The following is an 11,748-nucleotide window of genomic DNA, read 5'->3' as shown; positions in this document are numbered from 1 at the left end:
GACGACTCCGACACCGAATGACTTCGGACGACTCCGAACGACTCTGGACGATTCCGGACGATTCCGAACGACTCCGGATAATGCTGGGCGGACCTACATTTCGGAGTCGGTTCCAAAATTATCGGAGTCGGATCGGAGTTGACTCCGGATTTTTGCCAACTATACCCATCACTAAGTTTTCACTGCCTTGCCCAGGAACAAGCTGGCCATTTCGTTCATATGGCATCCGGTGATTCCCAAGGAAAGAACAGGCGAGCTAGGCAGATTACGTACAAACTTCCGCCATAAGGTCCGGAATAATGAATTGGAAAACGAAAACATGCGACTCTGGTGCGATTCCATCATGTCCTGCAGCAGCAGGTTATGGTTATATATTCGTTGACAATAAATACCTGGTTAGATTGCTGAAGGTGTTGTTACTTTATTATTTTATACAATCCAAAACAGTCACCAAAACTAATCAGTCACCAAATCCTTGCACTAACACACTGTCACGCAGTGGAAACAGCCGCGTGTAGTAGTGACGATGTTATTGTTAGTATTGTTTAGAGAGGCTTTGGCTCCTGCGGAGTTCATTCGCCTCTTAACAGTAGTAGTGACGATAGCGCAGCAGGCCATGCAATTTGCAAACAAACGTTTGACATTTGATTGTACCTTTTCTTACTCCTCTTCGTTCTCTCCCATGCATGGAGCATTAGTGTTTGGCAACAAAGCAGGGGGGACAGGACATCCGAAAATTTGCTCCTCAAAATCGTGCGCTTGACCAAATTACACCACTAGCGTTACCGTGCTAATACGCGATCAAAAACGTTCAGTGTGCAGCGTGTTGTTGTGTGTGTGTGTGTGGTAATTGTGAACATTGGCTGGTAACCGGCCTTCCCGGCGAAAGGACGACGATGAGTGCGCAGACGCGGCTGAATGAAGCCCTGCCGGAAAGCCAGCAGCGCCTCTCGCACCAGGCAACGACGCTAGCCACGCACGGCTACATCGTCGGCGAGGTGATCGGCCAGGGAACGTACGCGGTCGTGAAGGTAAGGCGCGCGGGGTTACGCTCTTTGGTCAGGTGCTTTCCGTGCACTTACCACAACCCTTCCGTTTCAGAAAGCGTACTGGACGAAGTTTAAGCGAACGGTGGCGATAAAGATTATGTCGAAAACGACTGCCGGCGAAACGTTCCTGCAAAAGTGTTTGCCGCGCGAGCTGGACGCGATCCGCAATCTGCGCCACGAAAACATTATCCACTACTACGAAGTGATCGAAACGACGATGAGGTGTGCATGGCGGAAGACCCGCCCCCCCCCGCGATCCTTCCATTACTCCCGCTCACTCTCTGCCTCTCTCTCTCTCTCTCTCTCTTTATCTCCCTCTCGTTAGGGTCTACATTTCCATGCGGTACGCCGAGCACGGTACGCTGCTCAGCTTGATACGCAGGCAGGGCCACCTGCCGGAAGTGCGCGCCCGCCGGTACTACCGCCAGCTGCTGGCCGCCCTCGAGTACATACACACGGCCGGGTACGCCCATCGGGACATCAAGCTCGAAAACATGGTGCTCGATGGGAACGACCGGCTGAAGCTGATCGATTTCGGGTTCGCCTGTCGGGCGCGGGACGCCGACGCGCCGGTCCTGTCCAAAACGTTCTGCGGCAGCCACGCGTACGCCAGCCCGGAGCTGCTGCGGTTCAAACCGTACGATCCCGTCCACGCCGACATCTGGGCGTCCGGCGTGGTGCTGTACTCGCTGCTTTACGGCCGGCTACCGTTCTCCAACGAAAAACAGGTGAACCTGCTGCTACAGGTATGGCAACACTGTGTGGTACTAACTTTTTTTTCTCTCCTGTTGTTCTTTTTTTTTAATCATCATTTTATCATCGTTCATCAACTGTGTTAACCCCCTCCCCCCCCCCCCCCCCCATCTCTGCACTAATGTAGAAAATCAACCGCGGTGTTATATTCCCGTCCAACATAACCGTATCCAGGGAGGTGCAGTGCTTGTTGAAGCAATTGTTTTTGCCGGTAGAGAAACGCATTGCCTGGCCGGAGCTGGGACGATCGCTGTGGTTCTTCATTGAGCTGGAGGAAGAGTCGCCCGGACAGGTGGAATGGCCCCAGCCCGCACCGGACGGTGTGGCCGAACCATCCGCTGCCAAGCGCAGCAAGGTGGACAATAAAGCTTAGGTGATAGAGTTGTGCCGTGACCTTGCCGTGCTCGCGTTGATTCGCACTGTGAATGTGGGGTGATTTATTTGTGATTAAAAAAAAAAAAGAAACAGCACAACTATTCTTCAGCAGGGCAACAGCACTCTAAAGTTGGCACTGCATCGCATCTTCCCCAAAATGGTAATGGCCCAAAAAAGTACCCGCCACACCACTCCCCTGAGGAGAGTACCTTGTTTTGATGTGCCTGGCGGGAGAAATTAACGCGCGCAGTAATGGAATTATTCATGAAACAAACTACGGGCACCGCGCATCGCATGGCAAACTTTATTTATAGTGTCACAACATAATGCGCTCATCGTCGAATGTGGGGTAATGTTTTACGGTAAACGAATGTCCTGGACAGGCAGCCGGGAGGGGGGGCACAAACATCATCCCGCCATTGACGCTACGCTCGTAATGGACCTTTTGCCCTTGTTTGTTGCGCATAGCAATTGGTAGCAGAATGTGGCGTAAATTTAAATTACTATCAAATGATAGTATGCCTTTTTGCGGAGTATAGTATTTTAAATAATAAGAACGATTTTATAGTATTAATAATTTAAAACTGATTTTTGTTTTATTGTTAGGACATATTCCCCGCTGATTGTTATCGATTTGTTAGAACCACTGTAGGACAAATTGTAGGGAAATTCCTAGCCGGCAACACATCCGAAGCGGCTCCTTTCGCTCCAGCAACGCAATATTGCCCAATAAATCGGCCGGGAACGAAGTTGCGACCGAACCGAAATGGATCAAATGCATCATTCGCTTATCCACTGTGCGGCTGCTGCCGTACTGTACTGGCGGCCCCGTAACGAGTACAGCATTTTGCCAAACCATCCGTCTTTACTGTTCAATTTCAAGCTCGTGATTTACAGTCGACAATATACTGCGGGTAACTCCCCGCAAATGGGGAGGGCGCGGAGGGGTGGGTTTTGTTGCTTCGTTTTATTTCTTTTCAGGTTGTCACTGCCCGTTCCCTTATGTGCTCTTACGCGCACCAGAAAGCGGAATAGTTATGCGGGATTTGTTCCGACCAAAACGTCCCGTTTGGCCTTGGCAGCGGCGAATGTGTGCAGCAGCAGCAGCAGCAGCAGCAGCAGCAGCAGCACGTGAGTGCAGCGTGGTGTGGTGGAACATAAATCTTGCCCGCTGATAAGTTGACTTTCACGGTCCGATCCGTTTGACCGCTCGGATGTGTGTGTGTGTGTGTGTGTGTGTGTGTGTGTGTGTGTGGGTACGATCAGAACGAAAGGACACAGTTTGTGTTCCTGTACTGTACACTATCCGGGTACGGTGCTGGTAGCATTGTCCGGCTTGCACAAGCTCGATGTCAAAGTTTCTCGTCGTACTTTGTGTGTTTTTACCCGCCCCAACCGGGTTCCGGGTCTCTTGGTATGGTGAGAACTTTGTGTTAGTCTGTGCATATTACTCCAGGGAAGGGGAACGTTGGTGTTGGAGTATACCCACGCACACACATACGGGGTCAATCAAAAAGTCGACCGTACGTCAGCGTCTTGCACGGTATGCCCGGTTGCATGTTGACATCAATGTCCCGGTTGCAGTGGGCAACTTTACCTGGCTGGTGCGGGCACGGGTACGGTATAGGCTACGGACACGATGACGCCAGCGGTCAGTCAAGCGGTAGGTTGAGACATTCATCTCGTAAGCGGTTTGTTTGTTGGATTGATTTTGTGAATGGGGAAAAGCGTTCGCTCGGTGGGTTATAGTTACAATTTAAACACTTTTGGTAGCTCATGGGGGAACCAGACAGCGATCTATCTTTCGTGCTGTGCGTGCGTGATGCGTCATCTAAACAGAGATAGTCTTTGCGGTACATTGTGAGGGACGCTCCGTAGCACAGTGTTTTAATCTTTCCCAAGATCTTTACAGCTATTAATCTTAAAATTTTAAAGCATGTTCGCAGTATCTCTCAATACGATACCAAATCTTCAACATTTGTATTTATTTATTTTTTAAATATTCAGGATGGTTTATGGCTATTTCGTAAAATGGCCAAATGCAAACGGAAATTTTGAGTACTTGATCTTATCGAAATTAGTTAAAATGTATGTAAATTGAATTGACTATTGTTGTGAGTTTCAATAAAAGTTAGATTTTTTTTCTATAGATTTACGTCTGATAGACTTTTAACAATTAATCTTTAACAATATACTTTAAAACATTTCTCAGCTTTAGTTTTTTATCGAATTGGCAACTATAATAGAAAAACTTTATAGACAAATCATTAACATAAAATAATAAAGTATAATAAAAATATTATAACATACATAAATATATAAACTTTACCCAACTGACAAAATTTCCATGCCTTTGAAACGTATTCATTTGAATTAAAACCACTTGATATTGATACTTGCTAATTGTGTATTGGTTATTATTTGGAGTTGAAATCAACAAATTCTTTTAATAACTTATTTTGAAAACATATAAGTTATCGTACAAATTTCCATTTGTTTTCAACTTCGCAAAAGGTTTGATTTTATTGAAAGATTATTGCGTGTAATCCTTTACTTGAAATGGCAAGCAATCTAGAACAAAATATACATTCAAAAATGTTTATCAACTTTATTCTTACAACCTTTTATTGTCAGACTATTTGCGATCTGCGTACATTTTCAAATGAGTGGCATTTCCATCCTCATTCCTGCCTTATTCCGGGCATACTCGGTTGTGCGACATGATCGGACCAATTTTTCGCTGGCCGGTATTAATCGTCATTATCCTTTACGGGGATTATTTTGCATTTTATCCAGGCTTGTAGTTTGGTAGAGTTTCTAGAGAACGGTTTTCTGGTTCGGGGTATTTTATTGGAGCTCGTTGATGCCCTATGATAGTAGGTTTATGTTTCCTCTGTCAGGAATTCCTACATAGCAAACATCCTATGCTATTATCATCATAATATGCTATTATCGAGTGTTCATACTACATATAACATTCACTTAGTTACCACATTTACTATACGTTTATGCAAGTACATCTATACATTGATACTACAACATTTAAATATTCGTTAGTTCTGACGAAATACTACATGATTTTCGGTAGTCTATATCCTTGACGGCCAGAATGTTTCTTATCGAGACTCCTATCTCGGCTTTCCTTTAGCTTCTACCACTGACAAAAGTGATGCAGATGAACGCTGCAGATGACGCCCAAAGCATAATGATTAGACATGAGTGTGGACATCATTTTAATGAAGCTCTGCTTCACCGAGAGCCTGCCAAACCAGGGCCTTAAAGATACTTTTGGAGCTATCGAATAAAGGTGCCTCCCAAGTTCGTCTGAATCCCACAAGCTCTGTCATCGAGCGAGGCAACATTCTCGAGGAAGCCTAACGAACTCGTGAATGAGAATGTGTCTTTCATATAATCCGTTCTACATGACATTCCACTCATTTTACTCTTCCGCCGTCAGTCCATTGATGCAAAACTTACACGTCAGAATGAGTTAAACTCCTTTCATAAATTGTAATGGATCGCTGGGTAGAAAATGATGGGTGCAATACGGCCACATCCTCCGTCCAGGTCCCGACACTTACTTCCCGATTATGAGTGACATTTGACACGTGACCTTCTTTCGATTGAGGTTCAATAGTTTGACGGACAATGAGTCTCGTTAGCTATGTTTTAAACACTGTAACGTGTAATGACCCTTATGCGATTAGGTGACTGAAGCTGCAAAATTGAAACATTGAAACGATCTAAATTGGAAAAGCGATTGTAATGATACATGTACTGGTCAGGTGATCGAATGATCTTACAAAGTCGAACGTAGTTTATTACCCTTTCTCGGTAAAGATTTACTGAATTCAAAGGAAAAACGAAAATTGAAGCATAGAACCATAATGATTACACATTCAAAGTAGCTACACATATGTGAGAGGCCACGAAATCTAAATATTGGTGAAATGCAAGAGCAAACAAAACGCAAACCTTACTCAAAAAAAAAAACCCCATTAGTGGGCACGTGCCACGACTTGCACCGCTAAAAATGCCACACCATAAATCGTACAATTATCGAACACTCTCTCTTTCTCTCCCGCTGCCTTCAGGCCATCGTCTGTGTCTTTCGTTTAAAAAGTCCGGGTTTCGTTTCGTTTCCGGCCGATGGTAAACACAGAGCTGCGCCAGAGCTTCCCCAGAAAACAGCGGAAACCACCGCCAGCATCTTTTGCTCGGTCGATCGGTGAATGCCGGGCTAAAGTAAACATGGCATTCAAGAAGTATTTAATTAAGTATAGCACTTAGCACTTCTGTCGGCCGCTGGTAAATAAATGGGAGGACCAAGACGGAACCAAGACAGAGCGATCTACTCTCCCCCTCGCGGTTCACGGTTGTGTTATGCCGTAACGTCGATCGTACGCAGATCGCTACCGGGGCTGATCGTGCGCTGTACCGTATCTGCGTGTGTGTATGGTAAGTTATTTTCTTCCCTTCAGGAAAAGGTCATCCGAAGGCGCGGGTGAAAATTGGTTCGGTTTTCTCGGTGCATTTTAACGTCTCACCCGGAAGAAATGTAAACATCGCTGGTGCGAGCCTATTAATGACTGCCGGGCGTTGGTTTTGGGAGTTGATGTGTGTGTGTGTGTGTGTGTTGGAAGGAATGGCAGAACCGAGAACCATCAATCGCACCATGGTGGATGAATTTATTTTCCTTCCCCAGTGTCTCCGGAGGTTATTTTCCCTTGCCCGGTGGTGCCCCGTTTTGGAGCGGGTGATGCTCGATGGCGTGGCGGTAGTTAGAGTATTGCCTGGTTGGTTAACAAATTATCACGTCTTAAGATGGCATGTGAAGAGAAATTTACAGTATTTTAATGAGCTCACGGTTGACGATTGCCTATTGAATGTGTCGCGCTTGTCGTGCGCAATGTGTGAGTTTAATAGTTTTTTCTATCTTCGATTACGGTGTCACTGAGTTGGTTGATTATACGGAATGTGTGACCGTGTTCAAGCAGACCATAAACCTCTTTCCTTAATTGCACTGAATAGCTCTCATGGGCCAGTTGGAATTAAGTTAAACCCTTGAGTTACTTGAAATTTCTACAGTTTTTTTTTATTTTATTACTTTACGTATTATTCAATAGTATGTTATTTTATGTTCTACTATTTCTAAGCATAAGCCTTACTTTTTGATCATTCTATTGTTTCTTTGGTGTTATAGGGTTTTCTTATATGTTCTCAATTATATTGCATATTTTTCTTATTTTTGTTTAATTTTTCAATCCATCCCAATCGATTCGTCTATTTTCTACTCTGTTCTGTTATTTTCTTGCATAGAATACCCACATTCTTTCTATTGTATTGCTTCATATTCCATTCTATTTGATTAAATGTTATTCCATCATATTATAGAATATATATTACAATATAATATTTATATCTATTTTGTCACATTTTAACGACTTCGAATTATTGAACCATCACTTAACATAAGTTTTTAATGCATTACCATTATTCATATTTTAGAGGCAGCTGACTATAAAGCTAACGCATAGCCTCTATGAAACACTAAACAAGTTATTATGCATGAATTGTATTGATATTGTGATAATTATATTAATATTGTAGTAAAGAATCTTAAAAAAAACTGTTATAGATAACTTGAAACAAATATTCGCTAAATGTCAATACATTTTAAACCGAAAAACATTTAATAATCGACAAAGGAAATTAAAATAATTTTGAACACTTGATTTCAATTATTTAACTTGATTATTGATAAACTAAATTAGATTCCCTTTAAAAAAGAGTATACACTACATCCCTACCATGTTACACAGTTTGGGAAAGACCTGTTCATTCACTTAGTCACTTAGCACAGGTTGTAAAAAAATCAATTATCAACATAGTAAAATGATTTTGGCTTCAAACAAAAGGTGCAATTTGTAAAGGCCTTGTCAATTTTTGTTCAATTTTGGCCAAATATTTTACTTTAGGTCAAAATTCAGATCAGCTATAATGCTGTACATAATTGTACCATTTTAACAATTCAGTTCTCGGATGGTCAGTTCTTGACTGCAAAGCAAAATTGATTAAATAAGGCGTATTATTAATTTTTTTAATTTATTTGCGAATTCTATCTGAACAGCTCTTTAGCATCGAAAAGCTCAGAGGTTAATGAGTATTTCCACAATTTTATAATACTTTACAAAGTGTCAACCTAAACCAAAGCCTTGAAAGCTCTATAATCGTACAAACTTTGAGCATACTAATGTGAGATAATGAACAAGCCATGTTTTGAAACGACTCCACTGTTCAGTTGACTTGCAAACAACCTCGTAAAGTTGTGCATCATTGAACAATGTGCTGTTGCTGCTGCTGCTGCTGTATACATGATCAAAACACTCGTCTAAACGGCTGCAGTGCGTGGTCGTTGCGTTTTCCCGCAATTAAGTGTGATGTTTATGATGGTTGTTAGACCCATTACGATTCAAACTATTCTTGCATCCATGCATGTGCACATGGAGAGGCAGTTACAAATCACAAACGAATAGTTTGTGCTACATTAAAATTGAAAACGACGAAAACTACAATTCAATAAAAATGAAGTGCCAGTCATTTAGATGCTGTTGCTACTACAATCTTAAAATAGGCAAAAAGAAGGCAAACAAGATTATCAATCAAACGTATGACTCCATTCAGCAATTTCCACACACTAAACCAACCACCCATTTCGTAGATGGGTGTTACGGTCTGTTTGTAAATATTAGCAGTCGGTTTCCCGATCTACTTCAATATCGCTTCCCGTTGTTGTTGAGAATGGGTAAGCAAATTAATCCTTCCACTCGCCATCCGCACAGGCGGCAACAGGCAAAGTCGGCAATAAATTAGTAGGGTTCCATACCAGTGTAGCAAACAACTTCTTAACACAACGCCCGCTGGCACGGTTGTTTCCAAACATGGCACCGCGGAAACCCTGGCCCCAGGGTTGAGTTACTATCCACCGGGCAAACCGTCGATTTCGGTGTTGTAAAAATTATAAACAAATAAAACCGAACCCAGAATCGTTTTATGAATTTACAGTTCCAGCAATAATTTTCCCCACTAACACGCTTTCGGAACACGTTTGAATGAGTGTACTAGCGTTTGTAAATCTTAGGGAGAAAAAGCAACAAAAACCTACTACTACTGCTACTACTGCTACTACCGCCATCATCGCGAGGGGTTTGCTGTTGTGCCGTCTCTGGGGGAAAATCGACCAAAACCGGGGCCCGCCATAAAGGAACGGCTGCCCCGTCAATAAATTTAAACTGTTTAAAACCGTCTAAAGTAGCAGATGTTTACGACTTTGGTCCCGTACCCATGGCTCGCGACGGCACCCGACGCTCTGACGCTATGATGAAGGCCTATGCCATGCGAGCCACTTTAAGGTGTTTCCACTTTTTTATCCTCTCTTGTGGTCTATTCGTCGTGGCGCACACACACACACCATAACCGGGAGGGTGTGTTGAAGGTTGTTTTTTTAAAGAAAGCATACATTTTCCTAGATTTTTTCCCGCATTTCCACACTTCCCGGTACGGTACTTTAATCATAAACGGAACGTGGGTACACGAAAACGGGGTAATATTAATCGGTTCTTCGACAGATTTCGGTCATCCGGGTGGGAGGGGAGGGGGGGGGGAGGGCTTAACTCATCTTCAAAAGTGGGTTCAAGGCAGCTCTAGAAGCGTGGCAATAAAAGATAATACTCTTTTTTAAAACGCCGACAGATGTGCTCAAGCGTGGGATGCCGCCTAATTGACAGGTTCATAGGTAATTGGGAAAATGGGGAAATAACACTTCGTTTTTGGGTTGGGTATGAATCGTTTAATATACGACACCGTTCTAGCTCGGTAGTATGACACAAAAAAAAATCAAAGCAATACACTTCATTTGCTCTGGCTATCATAAATCTGTACGTCTGTCCCTCCGTGATATACAGTGATCGGCAAAATTAAGTGCCCTCTTGTTATTTTTCAAAAGATCTTTTGTTTTAAACGTGAATGAAACAATTGATTTATTTTGTAGAAAAAAGTTCATTATGGATTCTTCAATTTATTGATTAATGCACATATCATCATGATTAAGTATAACATTATTTCGATATTTTATGTACATTCTGACCTTTGACCTTTAGGACTTAATGTAATCGCATTGGTATGTGTTTTTTTTTTTAAATATAATTTTTTTTTACAAAAATATTTTTGATGTTATCCATCTCAGCTAGTCCCATGTTTATCAAGGAATTGGTTCGGGTTCTTGTTTAAATCCAGGACCGGTAAAGGTTCAGAATGAGTTTCAGGAACGGTATGGGCTTGGGTATGATGTAAGAATAAGCTACAACAAGGGTAAGGAATGCAGTACTAACATGGGTACAGGATTAGTTCCAGAGTCGGTATAGGTTCAGGATCGGTTACTGGACCGGCATGGGTTATAAATCAGATCCAAGACCGTTATGAGTTCTTGATAAATTCCAGGATCTGTATGGGCTCAGAATCTTTCCCAAGACCAGTATGAGTTGGGGATCATTACCTGAACCGGTATGGGTTGAATATAAGTTTCCAAGACCCGTTTAGGATTTATTCTAGAACCAGTATCAGTTCCAGAGCCGGTAGAAGTTCAGTATCAAATCCAGATCAGGTATGGGTTGAATATAAGATCCAATATTGGACTTCGGGATCAGTTCCATGATCCGTATGGGTGCAGGATTTATTCCAGAACCAATACCAATCCCAGGACCGGTATGGGAATCAGTTTATATTGTTATACTCATGTCCTTTTAGTGGCACCTGGGAATAGTGTTGCGCAGCCCTGTAACCGTAGCTGTCAAATGAACTATCATTTAAAATAATTGTTGAGAATGGTGTGGATTTTTTTAGATAACACTTATATTTTATTGTGCTGATGGTGAATCAAAAAATTAGTCCACTGTTACAGATTTCCGTTTTCAACTAAAAGGGCGAAGACAGGCGCATCCTGCCCTTTTATCGCCAAACTTATCGTTTTCCCTCTCTTTCCTCTCGCTCGCTTGACTTCCCTCTCACTCTTTCTTCATCTTTCCATTTCTTCTCTCGCGCTGTGACCTGGCAGATTGTTGGTCACTCACGAGTTTCCAACAATAATATAGCATTACGTTTACTTCATTTCTAACGAAACATATTTAAAATGCAAGAGGTGTGCGCTTTATTTTGATGGCCACTGTACCTTAAAGCTTTATTTATTTATTTTGTTGGCTATGCCCATTTCATAGAATGGAAACTACCTATACCGATATTGGCAGTTTCGGTGTTGTTATCCCCAAATCCGATCTGTTTTGGAGCGAACACACACAAAAAAACACCATCTTTCGCCCGAATCGACTCCCCAAAATGCGAAGAGAACAACCAACAACCACGGTGACACACGGAAGCACTTAGAAAGCGACGACCTTTTCGCCCCATACATGTGTACCACCAACGCCGGCACCAAAGAGCGACCCGCCAGTGACAGATGTACTGCCTATTAAATTGATATTTCGGTACGATATTTCGGTGAAAAATGGTGTCCCAT

General features: G+C 42.7%; 1 protein-coding gene across 3 annotated transcripts; it reads left to right on the top strand.

Moving 5' to 3' along the window:
• Positions 1-586: 586 nt before the first annotated feature.
• LOC121596351 (testis-specific serine/threonine-protein kinase 3-like) lies at positions 587-2,748 on the top strand. 3 transcript variants are annotated; one of them, XM_041921206.1, is made up of 4 exons: positions 587-1,031; positions 1,102-1,271; positions 1,375-1,777; positions 1,930-2,748. In XM_041921206.1, the coding sequence occupies exons 1-4, from the start codon at positions 897-899 to the stop codon at positions 2,173-2,175; spliced, it is 954 nt and encodes a 317-aa protein (XP_041777140.1). In that variant the 5' UTR covers positions 587-896; the 3' UTR covers positions 2,176-2,748. The 3 variants fall into 3 exon arrangements, with proteins under 3 accessions (XP_041777140.1, XP_041777139.1, XP_041777141.1); XM_041921205.1 differs by having other exon boundaries at positions 588-1,031; positions 1,375-1,795; positions 1,930-2,747; XM_041921207.1 differs by having other exon boundaries at positions 588-1,031; positions 1,977-2,168.
• The last annotated feature ends 9,000 nt before the right edge of the window (positions 2,749-11,748 follow it).

The sequence above is a fragment of the Anopheles merus genome, chromosome 3R (genome assembly GCF_017562075.2).
Source record: "Anopheles merus strain MAF chromosome 3R, AmerM5.1, whole genome shotgun sequence".
In the NCBI taxonomy this organism is placed as follows: domain Eukaryota; kingdom Metazoa; phylum Arthropoda; class Insecta; order Diptera; family Culicidae; genus Anopheles; species Anopheles merus.
The sequence above is the reverse complement of the archived record's forward strand: the minus strand, read 5'-3'. Positions and strand labels throughout refer to the sequence as shown.

Bases quoted from the DNA above. Each gene is read 5' to 3' on its own strand.
- LOC121596351 (XM_041921205.1), top strand. From the start codon at position 897: ATGAGTGCGCAGACGCGGCTGAATGAAGCCCTGCCGGAAAGCCAGCAG. The intron at 1,032-1,101 runs GTAAGGCGCGCG...CTTCCGTTTCAG, and splicing joins GAACGTACGCGGTCGTGAAG to AAAGCGTACTGGACGAAGTT. The intron at 1,272-1,374 runs GTGTGCATGGCG...CCCTCTCGTTAG, and splicing joins GTGATCGAAACGACGATGAG to GGTCTACATTTCCATGCGGT.